Consider the following 19990-nt stretch of genomic DNA (forward strand, 5'->3'; position numbering starts at 1 on the left):
TCTGCTTGGGCTCCCCACCACCTACTGGCTCCAGTAAGTGAACTAGCCTTCATTTACTTGACTGTGCCCATCAGCAACATTTTCATTTTACCCTAAGTTTTGTGCTCCTCCCTGCCTAGCCTGCAGGGCCTAGACTACAGAACACCCTTCTACACACAGGCCACATGATAGTTCCCAAGCAAAACATACCATACTACCTCTCCCCAGACACACGAAATTACGCTCTTTGTAGAATTTTACCAGTCCTCAAGGTGGCCACCAGAGGTGACACTGTTCTCACAATTAATTTATCAGTAGATGTGCCTTGAAGACCCCTTTTTTAAATACAAAGTGAGTATGAATGTCAATGTCTTGATTTAAATCCAGTACACTTTAAGTATTTCCACAGAGGTTAGAGGCCAGGCCAACAAACCAGGCATGACCTTTTGAGAACTGGTTGTACTTTTGGGATGTAAGACAACAAAGTGCTTCACTCAAATGGCAAAAGAGACCACTCCCCTCTAACATCCTTCTTGTTGAGTGGATTACTAGTTTAGCCAGGATGACTGGCATTTTCTCACCAGGCAGATGCAGATATGCAAGATGCTATGTTTTGACTCTCCAGCCTTCTCAAGCCCTCAAAGTGTCATTGGTCCCTTTCTACAGGAGAGGAAGTCAGGGTTGAAAGGTGAGAAGGGTCTCACACTAGGGTCCCTCTTCCCTCTGCAATTTACTTGACAATCTAAATTCCCATAGACCATTGGGCTTATGAAGGCAGTTGGGAGCACAGCACATAGCAGTTGCCTGCACCCACAGAGCTCCAGAGAAAGCAGGAATGTTAAGCACACAGGATTGTCCTTCAATGGGAAAGAAGAAAAACCTGTTCTTCCAACCAGAAGACTGGCAATTGGAATTGATTAGTAGCCTGGTGATCTGTGTCATCTGTTGGGCCAGGCCATATCAATCTCCTGCAGTCAGGACTAGAGTTGGCTAGTAATCTAAATGATCCTTACCGCCAGGGGCTCCCCAAACTCCCCCAACCAGAAAGGGAGATACATGATAGTCTAAATGACCCTTATATTATCTGTATACCCAGAGGCTCCCCCAAGGGTGGCTAATAGTCCAAAAGACCTCTAAACTATCTGTATGCCCAAGACTAGGCCAGAACTTTCCCTAAGCCTTTAAGCTATTACAGGTGGCCTATCTCTAGAACCCATCTTCTTAGAGGAAATGACATGTACTCTGAGTGAGAGTCAATGTAATTATACTTCTCTGTGCACCAGAGATTGTATTATACCAGGAAACTTCTCCAAATTATATCAAGCTTAAATTTGTTATTAAAACTGTATGATATCAGACGCTCTGAAGTCTTGATTCAAGGTGACAAAGTCGATCTAAACTAAGCTTTCACTCTCTTCCTTTGCGGTTCGCTTCCCTTCCTGGACAACTTCAGGGTGCCCCGCCAATGGTCACCATTGATATAGAGCCAGGTTAGGACAGAAGGATGAAGACTGAAGTCCACACTGAGCCAGTCACAGAAAGACTCCAGGGGGCCAGTGCATGCTCAGGAGGCAGAAAGGTGGAGGAAATTCGGCCTTACAGACCAGGGAAATCGGTGTCCAGAGCTCCTCCAGGCTTCTCGCTTGAAGCTGCCACTGCACCACCCTACTTATCTGGTTATCTACATTAAAACTGACCAACTACAGAATTCTCTAAAATGTTCAGGGCTCCACGATGCGGCTTCAGCTGTGTGTATGTCATTTTCTAATCAGGTTATGTCATCCCTGTGGGGTGACCTTGCCTCTGGCTGTCAGTTCAGGCACCCTAGAACAAGGCATACAGTTCAATCTCAGAGCATGCTAATCTAAGACTATTTGGCCTTAGTAACAATATTCTAATATTCCAGAAGGTGGCAGGCTTTCCACGCAAATACAAACGACCTCTACTAATAGGGACGAGGTTGAAAGTTAACTTTGAAGGAATCTGTACTGTCCAGATTTTAATAGAAATTTAAATACTTTTGAATCACACTCTAGATGCTTCTACCTCTCTGAGAGCCAAATGTTCTCAAAGAAGGACAAATTTAAAACTTAGTAGTCTCTGCTAAAAAAAAAAAATTCTCAGGAATTTGGCAGGAAATTTTAACGTGTTTTCCTAACTATAAGCATATTGGACTTGTGTTGTTTGCCTTACAATATGTCTAATTTCCACAAAAATAAATGATTCCTTTTTTATGACTTTTAAAAATAACACATTGGAATGAAATGTAGGTCACAGTTTGCCCAAGTGGGTCCAATCTGCTTTCTGAATTCCCCAGAAGGCCAAAGCTCCAAGAGAGCCAGATTTTAGAGACAGACGAGCCTGGCTGTTGACACTAACGGTCAGGTCAGCGCTGTGAAGGGCCACAGAACAAGCCGGGGAAAGTGGTCCTCTGCCCCCAGAGCCCGGAAAGTCTGTGGGAGGCGGTCTGAGCAGAGGTGGGTGATAAGGGGACTGGTAGTCTACGACTCTCCCTAGAATTGCCTTTTAAGTGCAAAGTTTCCTGTAGTCAGTGCATCTGGACATCCACAGGAAGTGGGAGGCCTCAGGCATGCTTACTCTCAGCAGTAACCACATTCCCGGTTTTGCCTGCACCGTGAACACTCCCCTGGTCACAGATGGCAGCCTCCACAAGGTCCTAATTGATTTCTTTCTTCTGCAAAGACATCTGCCTGACTTGAGTCCAACTGAGGCTTAAAGCCCCAGAGTGATGGTGGTCCTGATGACTTAACCCTTTACTTCTCCCATTCCCCTCCCTGGGAAGCCCACGGATGCCAAGTACTTGCACAGGTGGGAGAAGTTCATGGACACGAATAACATCATTGAAAAAAATCACATTGAGATCTTCAATAGGCTCCAAATCTGGTCTAACAGCTCCAATTCCTTGTTCCCTTTGAGCCTATTCAAATACGAATAAGCAGTGAGGAGAGAAAGGAGGATTCACTGAAAAGGAGGATTCCAAGAAAATGTCTTCATTTTTTTTCTAAAATGTAACTTACAGCTTACTAGTAACAATGTATAAGACACTAATCCTACCTGCCTGTTTCACAGAGGCACACAGAGGGACCGCGCTCTGGGCGCCTTTGTCAGTCTACAGCACCTTCCTGCATCCTTTCGGCTCCACTCATGGAACACGTCACACTATACAGCATCTGTAGCTAGTCTGTTTCTGTTTCTACTTCAAAATCCTTTCCCGGGGCCATGTGATATTCGCCTGAGTCATAGGTAGGCTCAGGCTTGAGGTGGGAAATACAGAACCAGCAATAGGAGAGAAAAGTGTCAAGGACAACCCCAAATGCCATGTAGAAACTTCCGCTGAACTTTATGTCCTCTGGGATATCTTCCAACCCTAACATTGTGTGACTCAAATTATGTGACCATAATATTATATCTTAGCGCAGTAACATCAGTTTGACAATTCATATTCTCGAACCGAGTGGTTCAAGTGGCTGATATTGTTACAAGAATGAAATTCCTGAATTAACATCAAATACATCTGCCTTCCTATGCTCCTGGCACCATCTGATACATGCCCCCAGCATTTTATCAAATGTGAATTATCATCAGTTTCACATAACACCAACAGGGCTACGATACACATTCTCCTCCAGGCACCCAATCTCCACGCACAGTGTCCTGGTGTTCCTGTGCTACACAGCAGATCGCCACGGACACCGTAGAAGAGCAGTGTGAGAACACTTTGTAAAAGGGGAAACTTTGTCCACGATCGGGAAGACGAAAATAACACACCCCCCCAAATTGTGAACCTACTTATGATTCGTCTCGGTTTCAAAAGCCACGACACGAAGCAAGCGAGTTCATGAAACTTACGTCGGTGATCATCTTCCCTCTGGTCTTATTTCTCTCTCTGTGATTGGCCCGCTTCTGTTTCTGCTGCAGAACCCTTTCCCTGGTCGTGCGATACTCGAGGGCGAATTCGCTGATGATCCTGCAGAACTTGTTGATGTTCACCTCTCGAATTGCGTAGGGGGGATGGCCCATAAAGAGCAAAAAGGAGTGAAATCTGCAGGCAAAAACAACAACAGCGATGGCAGTGACTTCACCTTTGAGGAACCAAAATTACTAGTGTAAAAGTTTTCTATGCGAAAGCATTGCGCCCAGTGGGGGAGCACTGTTCATTCCTGGGCCTCTGAAGTCAAGAGTCCTCTGGAGTAAAAACAGAATCAAAAGTCCAGGCCACTTCACTCTCTCTTCTGAATGGTAAGTCTAGGAGGTAAGAGTTCAGATTACCTCATGTGCTTCTACATTTGCACATGGATCTGTCAAGCTTTCCAGAAAAATGATGAAGTTGTGTCTTAAGAAAACAGGCACAATTTCTAGATTATGTAAGAACTGAGAAGAGTTTTGAAATCCCTGAAATGGTTCTTGGAGTAACTGTGAATGTGTACAGACAATACACTTCAAAAATGGGTTCTAAAGAGATGCCTACCAATCTTTCAAAGAATTTTGAAATGTTTTTCTTGTAATATTATATATGTAATCTTAATTTAACTAGGCTATGCCAAATTAGTTGAACAAAAAATTTATTTCAGTTACTATGTTTATAAATTCCAAATGCTTGAGATGAACACGGCGGCACCTGCCTTCTCTCGCGTGTCTTTCACAGTCACGGCTAACTGGTGAATCCACAAGAACGGGTGACTTTGCACTCGATCCATGGAGCCAGTCAAGCTCCATGGATCTTGGAGCTCCAAGTTAGGGCAGGAGGATAAAACGAAAGGAAAATGTGTGGGTGCCAGCAACCCAAACAGGATTTTCTGGAAAGGTCGGAGGTTTTGAAAGCCAGGTATTGCTTGAAAGCAAAGTATTGCCTGGGGCAACAGTTGTGAAATCACATACAACTTTCTCATCTGAAACTTTATATGTAGGTATTGATTACAAAGTAGAAAGCCCTAATTTAAGGTTCTTTTTTTGGTCTACATCCCAGGACATGGGTGAAAGATGACCCTAGTAGATCTGGGCTATGCTTCTGGGCAGTGTTTAATTAAGGATGTGAAGCAAGGCAGTATGACTCAGTTCTAGTCCACCCAGTTTAGCAATAAATTTCTGCTTTAACCTGTCCTATAATCCAGGCTCCTACAAGACTTCATTTGAACCCAGAGTTCTAAAGGGTGGGTGTTTATGCTGTACACTCTTTATATCCCCTGTCAGTCATGAAACTTTCAGTACCAACCACAGCTATGATATATTTCTAATCCCTCCTGGTCATCCCCAATGGGATGGCCAACAGTGAAGATCTATGAACATGGGTCAATCATGAGCAACCAACGTCCACATGACCAGCTTGGAAGGATCAATTCGAGCAAACATATGGTAAGGAATGGCTTTTTTTTTAACAAGTTTTTCATCTATCTTGGATAAAATGGTTAATAAAAACAGGTACAACAGCTTCACAAGATGTTCATGTTTTGCTCTAGTTTTACAAGACTCCAAATGGAAACTGTTTATTTTCATATTTTTCAAAGTTGGTAATCACTTGCATAATAAAAAGAATAAATGATCAAACCAGCCTGCATCCTCTGCTTCCCCTTTTATAACCATATCAAAAGCATAATATAATTTGAGTGAGAACCTTGATAAAATACCTTATAAAATTCTCTTACACAAAAGCAATATAAGGTAATTGAAATGTAGATGTGATTGGATGAAGTGTAGTTAGGGGGTTTATAGTTAAGCAGCTTAATCCCAAAAGTTCTCATTAATGGCTAGACACCAACCTAAAAATAATACTTTTGACCAAAATTGCTATCCTGCTCAGTACTTTACATCCCTCTCCCCCACTTTTCCTCACGAGTTACCATCAAGGCCAAGAAAGAGGGGCTGGTGGGGGGATCACTCAGTAGATAAAGAATTTGCTGTGCAACCTTAGGTGAGTTCAGAGTCCCGGAACCCACACAAAACGCTGGGCATGGACGTGCAGGTTGTACTGCCAGCATTGGGGCAATAGACACAGGAGAATCTCTAGGCTTCCTGGTCAGCTCATCAAGTTCATTCAGTGAGCCCTAGGTTCATTGAAAGACTCTGGAAAATAGCTGAGGAAGACACCTGATGTTGACCTCTGACTTCCATATGAACACATATGCACATATGGACATACACACCAACACTATGCATTTATATCACACAAGGCCTGAGAAAGTATGTTCATCAAAGCAGAAAATGACACAAGAAAGGGTGGGCTATGGGGCGATAAGAGCATCAGGTAATGGGCTTAAGAATACTAGAAGGAGATCCCAGCTCCCATCCAGCAGGGGCCCTGACTTCTAGCAGAGGACCATTGGTGGGGTGAGTTTGCTTCGGGCCGTGGCAGGGTCCCGGTGAGGAGGAGCTTGGGTGTTCCCCGACCCCATAGACGCCAAGGTTGCCCTGTAGTGCTGGCTACCCCCTCCCGCCTGCCATCCCAGCTCCCATCCAGGTACGAATTCCTATATTTCTCCCTTCCCCCTGGGGCCATAAAATTTTCCCCAGCTCAGCTGCCTTACAAGCTGAGCCTGCATTTTAAGCGCATCCCAGAAAGAGGGAGTGCCTGTGCTTCAATAGCCTGCCTGAGGAAAGGTGGGCATTCTGTCAGTGAAGTCCCTGCCCAAGAAGGGAACCTGACCCGGTAACAGAAGTTCTAATAGAGAACATTTGAAGTAAGAGCTGGGCAGACGCCAAGGCAAGACCTCATCCAACAATCTGAAAAACAACATGAAAACACCAGATCCCAAGGACCCTACAACAGAAGGACTTGAACACCTTAACCCAGAAGAAGTGGAAAAAAGTGCCATTATGAAAGCAATAGAGTCCCTTAAACAGGATATGAATAACTCCCTTAAAGAATTGGATGAGAAATATAACAAAAAGTTTGAAGAAATGAGTATAGAAATAGATGAGAAATATAACAAAAAGTTTGAAGAAATAAGTAAATCCGTGAATGAGACCCTGAGAAACCAAGAAAAAACAATCAAACAAGTAAAGGAAACAGTGCAAGAATTGAAAACTGAAATGGAGGCAATGAAGAAAACACAAACCGAGAACCGGCTGGATATGGAAAACCTAGGTAAACGAACGGAGACTACAGAATCAAGCATAACCAATAGAATACAAGAGATAGAAGAACGAGTCTCAGAATCTGAAGATACCATAGAGAAAATAAATGCTCTGGTCAAAGAAAACGGCAAATCCAACAAATTCTCTTCACAAAACATTCAGGAAATCTGGGACACAATAAAAAACCAAATCTAAGAATAATAGGGATTGAAGAAGGAGAAGAACTGCAGATCAAAGGCCCAGAAAATATATTCAACAAAATTATAGAAGAAAACTTTCCCAACCTAAAGAACGATATTCCTATGAAGGTTCAAGAAGCATACAGAACACCGAATAGACTGGATCAGAAAAAAACATCCCCTCGCCATATAATAATCAAAACACAAAACATACATATTAAAGAAAAAATTTTAAGAGCTGCAAAGGAAAAAGGTCAAGTAACTTATAAAGGTAAACCTATCAGGCTTACACCAGATTTCTCTATGGAAACCACGAAAGCCAGAAGATCCTGGATAGAGGTACTGCAGAAACTAAGACACCATGGATGCAAACCCAGACTACCATACCCAGCCAAGCTATTGTTCACTATCAACGGAGAAAACAAAATATTCCAGGATAAAAACAAATTTAAACAATACGTAGCTACTAATCCAGCCTTACAGAGAATATTAGAAGGAAAATCACTACCGAAGGAATCCAACATTCCCAACACGGCCTACAATAACTCGAACATCTAGCGACCATTCACAAGCACAAATCAAAGAAGAAAAACACATACACTCTACTACCTAAAAAAAAAAATGACCGGAGTCAACAACCACTGGTCATTAATATCACTTAATATTAATGGACTCAATTCACCTATAAAGAGGCACAGACTTAGAGATTGGATACGAAAACAGGATCCAACATTCTGCTGTTTACAAGAAACACACCTCAACCACAAAGATAGACACCTACTCAGAGTAAAGGGTTGGGAAAAGGTTTTCCAAGCAAATGGACCTAAGAAACAAGCGGGTGTGGCCATTCTAATATCTAACAAAATCGACTTCAAACTAAAATCAATCAGAAGAAATGGAGATGGACATTTCATACTCATAACTGGAACAATTCATCAGGAGGAAGTCTCAATCCTGAATATCTATGCTCCTAATATAAAGGCACCCACATATGTAAAAGAAACTCTTCTAGAACTCAAAGCAGTCATCAAACCACACACACTAATAGTAGGAGACTTCAACACTCCTCTCTCACCAATGGACAGGTCAATCAGACAGAAACCAAACAGAGAATTGAGAGATTTATTGGAGGTATTGAATCAAATGGATTTAACAGACATCTATAGAACACTCTACCCAAATAGGAAAGAATATACCTTTTTCTCTGCAGCTCATGGAACCTTCTCGAAAATTGACCACATACTCGGTAACAAAGCAAACTTCCACAGATACAAAAAAATATTAGTAACTACCTGTGTCTTGTCAGATCACCATGGATTAAAATTAGAATTCAACAACAATGCTTCCCCCAGGAAGCCAACAAACTCATGGAAGCTGAACAGTCAACTACTAAATCACCCCTGGGTCAAGGAAGAAATAAAGAAAGAAATTAAACTCTTCCTTGAATTTAATGAAAACAAAGACACAACATACTCAAACCTATGGGACACTATGAAAGCAGTGCTAAGAGGAAAGTTCATAGCACTAAGTGCCCAATTAAAGAAAGCGGAGAAAGCACACATTGGAGACGTAACAGCACACTTGAAAGATCTAGAAAAAAAAGAAGCTGATTCACCCAGGAGGTCTAGAAGACTGGAAATAATCAAACTGAGGGCTGAAATCAACAAAATAGAAACACAGAAAACAATCCAAAGAATCAATGAATCAAAAAGCTGGTTCTTGGAGAAAATCAACAAGATTGACAAACCCCTATCCAAATTAATCAAACGGCAGAGAGAGAACATGCAAATTAATAAGATCAGAAATGAAAAGGGGGACATAACCACAGACACAGAGGAAATTCAGAGAATCATTATATCTTACTATGAAAGTTTATATGCCACAAAGTTGGAAAATGTAAAAGAAATGGACATTTTTTTAGATAAGTACCATATACCAAAGTTGAACCAAGAACAGGTGAACAATCTAAATAGACCTGTTAGTCGCGAAGAATTAGAAGCTGTTATCAAAAATCTCCCTACCAAAAAAAGCCCAGGACCAGATGGTTTCAATGCAGAATTCTACCAGAACTTCCAGGAAGAGCTAATACCTATACTCCTTAATGTATTCCACAATATAGAAACAGAAGAGTCATTGCCTAACTCCTTTTATGAAGCTACAGTTACCCTAATACCAAAACCACACAAAGACACAACCAAGAAAGAGAATTACAGACCAATCTCACTCATGAACATCAACGCAATAATTCTCAATAAAATACTGGCAAACCGAATCCAAGAACACATTAGAAAAATTATCCATTATGATCAAGTCGGCTTCATTCCAGAGATGCAGGGCTGGTTCAACATACGCAAATCTATCAATGTAATCCATCATATAAATAAACTGAAAGAAAAAAACCATATGATCATCTCACTAGATGCTGAAAAAGCATTTGACAAAATTCAACACCCATTTATGATAAAGGTGTTGGAGAGACTGGGGATACAAGGATCATACCTAAATATAATAAAAGCAATATACAGCAAGCCGACAGCTAACATCAAACTGAATGGAGAGAAACTCAAAGCTTTTCCACTAAAATCAGGAACGCAACAAGGCTGTCCACTCTCTCCATACCTCTTCAATATAGTGCTTGAAGTTCTAGCAATAGCAATAAGACAACATAAGGAGATCAAGGGGATTCGTATTGGAAAGGATGAAGTTAAACTTTCGTTATTTGCTGACGATATGATAGTTTACATAAGTGACCCCAAAAACTCTACCAAAGAACTCCTACAGCTGATAAACACCTTTAGCAACGTGGCAGGATACAAGATCAACTTCAAAAAATCAGTGGCCCTCCTATACACAAAGGATAAAGAAGCAGAGAGGGAAATCAGAGAAACATCACCTTTCACGATAGCCACAAATAGCATAAAATATCTTGGGGTTACTCTAACCAAGGAAGTGAAAGACCTATTTGACAAAAACTTTAAGTCTTTGAAGAAAGAAATTGAGGAGGATACCAGAAAATGGAAAGACCTCCCCTGCTCTTGGATTGGGAGAATCAACATAGTAAAAATGGCAATTCTACCAAAAGCAATCTAGAGATTCAATGCAATCCCCATCAAAATCCCATCAAACTTCTTCACAGACCTTGAGAGAACAATAATCAAGTTTATATGGCAAAACAAAAAACCCAGGATAGCCAAAACAATCTTATACAATAAAAGAACTTTTGGAGGCATTACCATCCCTGACTTCAAACTCTATTATAGAGCTACAGTATTGAAAACAGCTTGGTATTGGCATAACAACAGAGAAGTCGACCTATGGAATCGAATAGAAGACCCAGATATTAACCCACAAACTTATGAACACCTAATTTTCGACAAGGGAGCTAAAGGTATACAATGGAAGAGGGAAAGCATCTTTAACAAATGGTGCTGGCATAACTGGATGTCAACCTGTAAAAAAATGAAAGTAGATCCATATCTATCACCATGCACAAAAATCAAGTCCAAATGGATTAAAGACATCAACATTAATCCGTCCACTTTGAACCTGATAGAAGAGAAAGTCGGAAGTAGTCTACAAGATATAGGCACAGGAGGCCTCTTCCTAAGTAGGACCCCAGTAGCACAGACAATAAGAGAAACAATGAAAAAATGGGATCTACTGAAACTGAGAAGCTTCTGTAAAGCAAAGGACACTGTCAGTAGGACAAAAAGGCTGCCTTCTGACTGGGAGAAGATCTTCACCAACCCCTCATCAGACAAAGATCTGATCTCCAAAATATACAAAGAACTCAAGAAACTAGACACTAAAACTCTAATTAACCCAATTAAAAAATGGGGTACTGAACTTAACAGAGAATTCACAACAGATGAACTTCGAATGGCCAGAAGACACTTAAGGTCATGCTCAACCTCCTTAGCGATCAGGGAAATGCAAATCAAAACCACTTTGAGATACCATCTTACACCTGTCAGAATAGCTAAAGTAAAAAACACCAATGATAGCCTATGCTGGAGAGGATGTGGGGTGAGGGGAACACTCATCCATTGTTGGTGGGAATGCAAACTCGTGCAGCCACTGTGGAAATCAGTGTGGCGGTTTCTCAGGAAACTGGGAGTCAACCTCCCTCAGGACCCAGCAATTCCACTCTTGGGAATATACCCTAGAGATTCCCTAACATACTACAAAAGCATTTGTTCTACTATGTTCATAGCAGCACTATTTGTAATAGCCAGAACCTGGAAACAGCCTAGGTGCCCCTCAATAGAAGAATGCTTAAAAAAGGTGTGGAACATATACACATTAGAGTTTTACTCAGCGGTAAAAAACAATGACATCTTGAATTTTGCATGCAAATGGATGGAAATAGAAAACGCTTTACTGAGTGAGGTAAGCCAGACCCAAAAAGAGGAACACGGTATGTATTCACTCATAAGTGGATTCTAACCATAATTAAAGGTCTTTGAGCCTATTATTCGTGATCCTAGAGAAGCTAAATAAGAAGATGAACCTGATGAAGATTATTTAGCTATCCGCCAGGAGGTAGGAAATAGACAAGAGTCCCAGGTAACCTCGGGTGCATGGGGGGGTGGGAGGGTTGATGGAAGGGGAGAGGGTTAGAGAGAAGGGAGTAGGGGAGGAATGGGGAAAGCTCAGTGGCCTGGGATGGGGGGGAGGGAGGAAGGATGAATATGGGATCAGGGAAGAATATATTTCAACTAAGGGAGTCATTTTAGGGTTTACAGGAGACTTGATTATATATGGGATCCCAGGTCCAAGGAGAGATCCCCCAGATTGTTCTCTGGACAGAGGAGAGGGTGCCTGAATCGGCCGTGGCCCATAACCATACTGATGTATATTTTGCTTATCACCATAGATCCTTATCTGGCGAAGGACGGCGATACAGACGGAGACCCACATTGGAGCACCGGACTGAGCCCCCCAAGGTCCAAATGAGGAGCAGAAGGAGGAAGAACATGAAAAACGAAATCAGGACTGCGAGGGATGCTATCACCCACTGATACAAGGGAACGGATCTAATGAGAGTTTACCAAGGCCAGTTGGACTGGGACTGAACGAGGACGTGATCTAACCAGATTCTCGGAATTTGACCGGATTCTCTGAATGTGGCTGGCCCGAAGGCTTTCTGAAAAGCCATTGACTATGATACTGGGACCTGTTTCCTCTGCATATACTGAATTTTGGGGATCCAGTCTGTTTGGATACTCACCTTCCTGGACCTGGAGGGAGGGGGGAGGAACTTGAACTTCCCACAGGGCAGGAAACCCTGACTGCCCTAAGGGACGAAGAGGGAGGAGGAGAGGTATTGGGGGGAGTGGGAGGGTGTTGGGAAGAGGGGCAGAAATGGAAACTTTTATAATTTAATAAAATCTACTTTCAAAAAAAAAAGAAAAAAAAAGAATACTAGAAGGAAAAGTTGACCAAAGCAAAAAGAGAGGGATGTAGATATATATTCCTATATCCATATGCTGTGATGAAGACCAAAAGAAGGTGATGGCTCATCAAAGAGTGACCCGTCCTTGCATGGAAGGTTGGCAGACCAGGACTCTGTGCCTGGTTTAAAAGGAAGTGGCACTTAGGTACCAAGCCATACTAGACCCAACAGACCTGCGCCAGTCTCCTTGGAAATCAAACATGACTCCAGAATCCTGGTCCTCCTAGATCCTGAAACTCTGAGGAAGCCTAATACAGAGGAGAGGCTCTGGGGCAGGGTCCAGACCTCACTTGTGTATACTTGTGTAGCTGGAGAGCATATGACCAGAGCGCCTTCAGGGACTGAGTGTAGGTCAGATACAAGAAAGAACTTTCCTGAGGAGAGCAGCCTCACAGAGGAGTAGGCTCTTTGTAGGTGGCATGACTCCAACAGCCAGAGATCTTACAAAAGCATCTCCTGGGTCAAGGGGGATTTTTTTTTGCTCACGTATCCCCAACATTCTTTTTAATTAGGATTCAATGGTACTGTTGCGCATCCATAGATATCAAGACTTCAGTATCTTAGGAGCACCTTATATGTACCTAGAATGCACAGTAACATTTGTGTAAATTTAACTTTCTGATCTTTGGGCACAAGTTGTTTTCAGTTTTTCTGTAGGTTCTTCCGCACACGCACCTGTTAATTATCCTCCGGTGAACAATCTTTAAAATGATAATTCGCTCTGCACAGTCTTTTAGGAACTCTGACATCCGCTGCTTTAAAACTGGTTTCATTTCATGTTTTGCAATGGCCTTGAGGTGATCCCACGAAGCTTTGCATCTTCTCTCCATCTGACATAAATTATCCTGAAGTTGATCAAAGTCAACCTGAAAATCAGGGGGAGAGAGAACATGGCAAATGCATGAAACAAATGGACACCAGCCGGAGCCGGGAGCCCAAAGCCCCTGGGAGGGAACAAGAATAAAACCGAACTTACATGCTGAAATACAAACATATTTATGGCCTAAAAAAATGATTCACATGTGTAGTTTTCATTATCGCCACATCAGTTTATTTAGTGATAAAACCGTTCTCCAAGTGAACCCCATACGGGAGTCACCTTTTCTTGCCTTGTTTGGGAAGAAGTGTCCTGAGAATTTTTGGGAACTGTAAATTCAAACATGAAATGAAGGAACCTAGTACACAATGATCTGAGTAGACGTCTCATAAACCTTTTCAGGGTCCTCTTGTTCTCCAGGGCTAATATTTTACTAAAGACTAAGGAACTTCTCCCAGTCACAGATGGATCGGCTGTGCTCAGCCAGCAATGGACAGCTGACTTCTCTTCACCACAGTTCACAATTTAGATGAAAAAATGATTGGTTTCACCCAGCATTAATAAATTCATCCAACACTCATGGAATACCTAGTGTACAACACTCCCTATATCAGGTGATAAATGCACAGGGATCCCCATAAGTACACAGAGACAAGTGCAGGATGCAACTGAATTCCTGTCATCAAGTAACTTCATCCCATAGACTAAGCTCTGAGGGGTCTACAGTCCCTTCAACGCTGTGTGTGTGGAGGTGGAGAGGCTTGAGAGCCTGAGGGTTAATGCAAGCTACGCGCGCGCGCACGCACACACACACACACACACACACACACACACACACACACACACTTGAGACAGTGCACGAACAAGTATTCAGGGAAGTGCAAAGAGTTCGGAAGGACAATATGCCCCATCTGAGGCTTTATAAGGTAATGTAGAGGGTTAGTTAGTCCAGAAAAAATATACTTGAGCACCAGGTTTGGTAGAATGAGACGAGGAGTGGGCAGGACACTGAAAGGGACAGGAGAAGAACTAGATAAGCAAGTGGAAATGGGCTGCATGTAGGGGCCGAGGTGGACAAGAAGTGAGCAGCAGTGGGAGGGGTGAAAGTGAGACAGACAGGCGTCTGACAGAGCAGATCAAGGAGATAACCTTGATGGTCAAGACAGGGAGAGCAGCAGGGCTAGAAGGGAGGACCCAAACAGGATGGCAGGGATGACCTTGTACTTCCAGCCCCACCCACAGAAGACAAGGGAAGGGATTGCATTGTAGAATATTATTTTTATATTAGTATTATTTTAACTGGGCAAAAATGTGTTACCTTTGTTTATGCTGCAGAATATTTAACTATGTAAAGGTGTGTTATATTTCTTTATTCTACATTTGCCTAGTGATGTAAAGATGTGCTGTATTTGTCTCACCTTGCCTGCCTAAGGCACCTGATTGGTCTAATAAAAAGCTGAGTGACCAATAGCTAGGTAGACAGAGGATAGATGGGGCTGGAAGGGAGAAAGAATAAATAGGAGGAGAAATCTAGACTCAAAAGGAAGAACGAGAGGAAGAGGAAGAGAGAAGAAGGGAGACACCTGGGGCCAGAAGCCATGCAGCAGCCGGTCAGTCAGACATGAGAAGCACTGAAAGATAGATACACAGAAGAAGAAAAAGTAAAAATATCCAAGACAAATGGTAGGTAAAGAGAAACAGGTAATTTAAGTTAAAAGAACTAGCCAGAAACGAGCTAAGCTCAAGTCAAGCATTCAAAACTAATAATAAGCCTCCATGTCATGATTTGGGAGCTTGTTGGTGGCCCAAAAGAAAAACCCCGGAAAGAATCAAGTCAACAAAGGCAGACTGAGAGACGATCTGGACCCATGGGAGAAAGGCGAAGAGTAAGAGGATTCCCTTGGCCAGGAAAGCAAGGCTTAGTGCTCCAAGCTACAAACGCTCTGTGAAGTTGGGGAAAGGGCAGCAGATAGCCACATGATCTTCTGTTGGGAGACATAGATCTTGACCAGCCAGCATCTAGTGTAACTATGGTGGGCAGTTTGGGCCGGTGTGGCCAGTATGTAGGCAAGGGTAAATTATGCAGCTACTATTTAAATGACCACTAAATGTCTAGCGGGCATTTGGGAAAGAGCTGGTATTGACGAGGGCCCAGGACACCCACAGATCTGGTCCCGTATCAGTAATTCTGTGTCAGGGTCACTTGGGTTGCTAACCAGCTCCAGCTGGTTAAGACCCTGGGTAGAACCAAATAGAACCCAGGTGCTCTGGGAGGCTCTGAAATAAGGCCAAGAGGAAGGGACTCCAGGCAAACTGGTTTTGGTCTTGAATTCCTATCAAAGCCTTCTGAGGAATGACTTGTGGAGGTGGTACAGTAGTGACTACAGGGCCATCTGAGGGGTTTTCTGCATTGCTTAGGGCACTCCCTATGTGTAAAGACCACAGCCTAGTGCCCACTACAGAACAGAGGGCTCCATTCTGAGAAGCCTTCTGTGAGCTCTGTCAGGACTAGAAAACCCATGGCTGGGCCTCTTTTTGCCTCAAGACAGGGACACTATGAATCCAACTGAGGGATCCTGCTGGGTGTACCTGGTAGCTGCCAAGCTGTAATTCCTGGGGCAGGTGAAGGAAGCTCTAGTTACCAGGTCACGTGCCAATCCAATGGGTGATGACAGAGAAGGGTGCTCCTTCAAAGAGACCTCTGTAACCCCGACTCTCCCTCTTGGCCACGCTACTCTCCAGTCACACCTCATCCTCAAGTGCAGTGGATCCTAATACTTTCCACTCACACGTCCAAGCCTACTATATTTCCAGAAGTTTCCTCCACAGTGGCCTGGCTTCCAGCGCTTCTATAGCCTTCACAATTCTGTTGTGTTCTGGGGTTCCCATGGGTAGTGTTCTGCCTCAATGGTCCCCCTATCTTGCAGGCAGCTAAGTGAGCACATACTACAATGGTCTCTTCCCTAACCAGCCATGTGCTCACAAAGATATTAAGTCTGTACTTTAAGAGCCTGCAGCTGAGGGTCCAAAGCCATATCTGTTTATAGCCCTGTAAAAATGTTCCCTGTGTGTACGATCATTGGAACGGCCAATCTCTGAGCATTGGGGCCAGGCATACTTGAGTTTCTGGCTCCAGATCTCATCCTGGGTACTGTGGCATCTCAGGAGGAGCCAGACAGCATCTTTTTTGATATATTTGCCTCTGATATGCTTACCTAAAGCAGGCTGAATACTTGCAACATTGGAGAGAATAGTCTGGAAACTAGCACTCTCTCTCGCCAGTGGACACTGGAGTGAGGCTTGCATGGCAAGCTTGCCCCGCATACCTCACTAGGAAAGAATCTGACCAAGAACCAGAGATAGGAAAAAGATCTTAAAAGTTCATTAGAAATGGCATGAAATGAATCACAATTGTGAACTCCAGAGCAGGCAGCACAGGCTGCACCAAATGGCTTGCGAACAGAGGCTGTATGCCTCTGAGATGACGCAGAAGACCCAACAGTGAGGCCCACGAGGCCAGCGCCTCCGAGGCCAGCGCCTCCGAGGCCAGGGACGTACCTTGGCTGACCTGGTGATGGCCCCGATCTCTGAGTACAGATCCGAGCTGTCTGGAAAGTTTTCCACCACCATGGTGCACACGTGATGGAGAAGTGACTGCTTGTGCACTGTATCTTTGACCTCTGGAACCTTCTCGAGGTAGCTTAACTCAAATGCTTTGGCCTGTTTGGTGACATTGAATAAAGACGTAAGAAAAATACATATTACATGGGCTTTTTCAACAGTGCAAATGGTTAGAATCAATGTCCGACAGTAGCCCAATGTTTAGTTTCTCCAAGACCAGTGAGCCATACAATCCTTCTTCCTCTGCTGCTCAGACTGGAACAGCCACACCCACCACATCCCAGAGTCACCTCCCAGGGCTTTGACAGGTCCCTGACACCTGTATACCAACAGTTTCTTTCTCCTCTGACCATTCCTGAATGTCTGCTTTCTGACTAGACTCAGGCCAACAGCAGCAACCAATACGTTTGCTTTTAAAAAAGAATATCAGGCCTGAAGAAAAGGCTTATAGCGGTTAAAGAAGACATACTGATTTTGCAGAGAACCGGTTGGATCATCGCACCTGCATTGGAGGGTTCGCAACTTCACTGATAACTCTAGCTCCAAGGCATCCAAAGCCTCTAGCTTCCATGAGTGTATACACTCATGTATATGCACATACTCAATTAGAAATAAAATCAATCTTTAAAAGAATATTGGAATGTTATAAGCTTAAATATTTGAGTGATAAGTTTTGAGGAAAAGAATCTTTCTGGATGAAAATGCCCCAATGTTAATTTTTTAGAGCAGTCATACCCTGTAAGGGCTATGGACTTATTTTTTAAGCTTCTTATAGAAGAGTTCCTATTCAATGAATGGACCCTGATACTTTGAGGACAGAAAGCTTTGAATTTTAAGCAAAAAGATATAAAAGCAGCTTGTTCCACTGTGCTTCAGGGAATCGAAAGTACAGATCCATTGGTAAATGACAGTAGAGACTGTGACAAAGGAGGCCAGAGAGTAAGGGACTGGGGAATCTTACATTGGTTCCATTTAGAAAGTTCCCAATGGCCAGGAGTGTGGACAGGATGAAGCCCAGAGTCTTGTTGTTCTCCAACTGGTCTATTCCTTCCTTCAGGTCTAAAAGCGGTTCAGCCACTTCCTTTCAGATAAAGAGAAAGCAGGAGATGAGAAAGAATACACACCTTGGGTTCCTTCTTTCTTTTCCGGGTTTGTGTAGCATAGGATATGGACAATCCTGAACGGCGGCAGATAGGAGACTACCCGCAGACACCGCAATGAAGACTCTTGGTCCTATATGCAACATCCAAGCTTAAGTAGGACCGTCTCCCCCGCCAGAGACCATCTTTTTTTCCGTGTTCCCTCGGCACTGGCATTACAGGTTCCTCTTTGTCTTTCTTCTTTGTGGGCAGAAGACCGTACATGCTGTGTCCTCACAGTCTCTGCATCATCACAGTCTCCTCCTGTCCCCTCCAGGCACCCCATGCTGACCACCTCTGAGCTAAGTTACTCACATAGATATGTCCCATATTTTGACACTGTGACATGGCATTCTCATCTACAAAGTTGGCAGCCAAGAATCACATAATCTAGTCACAAAAACCCAGATCTTAAGTGTTTTAAATACACTTAAGAAATTGTGTTGATATTCATAGCTATGGAAGGGTGCGTAAAGCCTGTGGGCTTTGGATTGGGCACATCTGAAAGCCATGTTACTCTCACCCCCTCAGACATTTGACCTGCCCTGCGCCTCAGTGACCTCAACCTACGAAGTCCTTCACTTGCCTGGATCCCCACATGAGGAGGTTCAACTTCAGTCTTTTGAGCAGCCTTGCCTTGCCAGTGAAGGACTCAATCACAGCTAGTTACACACCCTTTCCTCCAGCGTCATCTTAGTTCACTAAAGTCGCCCAAGTGTGCCAAATGGTTTCACAATCGAGCTACATCAGTCACCCAGAAGTCCTAGCGGTGTCTTCACTCCTGCTTGATTCCATGAGTTCAGATGTAGAACGCGTTAAAACCCCGTACTCAAAATACATGGGACCCAGAAGTGTTTCCTATTTTGAAATATGTGAATATACCTAAAAAGACATCTCAGAGACGGGATCCAAGTATAAGGATGAAACCCGCTTGTGTCATAACACACCCTTTACTTACAGCACAGCCAGAAGGTAATTTCATGTAATATTTGAAAAAATACTTTTGAATGTACTTTTGCTTCATCTGTGACCTGTCACATAAGGTAAAGTGTGAAATGTTCACTGCAGCATCATTTTGACCCCAAAAACGTTTTGGATTTTTGTTCATTCGCGCTTCATATTTTTGTACTAGAAATGCTCACCCTGGTACAGCTGCTTTGAATTTCAGTATGGCGATTTCTCAGAAAATTAGGAAATAACCTACCTCAAGACCCAGCAATACCACATTTGGGTATATGCCCAAAGGATGTTCATATCGTACCACAAGGACATGTGCTCAACTATGTTCATAGCAGCATTGTTTATCATAGCCAGAACCTGGAAACAACCTAAATGCCCCTCAACCAAAGAACAGATAAGGAAAATGTGGTACGTTTATACAATGGAGTACTACACAGCAGAAAAAATATAATGACATCTTGAAATTTGCAGGCAAATGGATGGATCTAGAAAACATTATATTGAGTGAGGTAACCCAGACCCAGAATGACAAATATCATATGTATTCACTCATAAGTGGCTTTTAGACCTAAAGAAAACAAATCAGTCTATGATTCACAATCCCAGAGAACCTAGACAACAAAGAGAACCCTAAGACAGGCATACATGGATCTAATGTACATGGGAAAAAGAAAATTGGGAGCATGGGGACCCAGGAGAGAGGGTAGAAGGGGAGGAGAAAAGAAGGGAGGAGAGCGGAGAAAAATAT

The 19990-nt window shown here is 43.1% G+C and overlaps 1 protein-coding gene across 9 annotated transcripts in view; it reads right to left on the bottom strand.

Moving 5' to 3' along the window:
• Positions 1-19990, bottom strand: part of Fhod3 (formin homology 2 domain containing 3) — a 429672-nt gene that overhangs the window by 12835 nt on the left and 396847 nt on the right. For all 9 annotated transcript variants that reach the window (XM_087896219.1, XM_085700029.2, XM_085700035.2 and 6 more), the window contains 4 exons: positions 18105-18224; positions 17081-17242; positions 13381-13571; positions 3850-4042 (listed from right to left, as the gene is read on the bottom strand). In XM_087896219.1, coding sequence (XP_087752345.1) covers positions 3850-4042; positions 13381-13571; positions 17081-17242; positions 18105-18224 — 666 coding nt within the window. The remainder of the gene's footprint in view (positions 1-3849; positions 4043-13380; positions 13572-17080; positions 17243-18104; positions 18225-19990) is intronic.

This window comes from Myodes glareolus, chromosome 13 (assembly GCF_982192425.1).
Source record: "Myodes glareolus chromosome 13, mMyoGla1.1, whole genome shotgun sequence".
NCBI lineage: Eukaryota > Metazoa > Chordata > Mammalia > Rodentia > Cricetidae > Myodes > Myodes glareolus.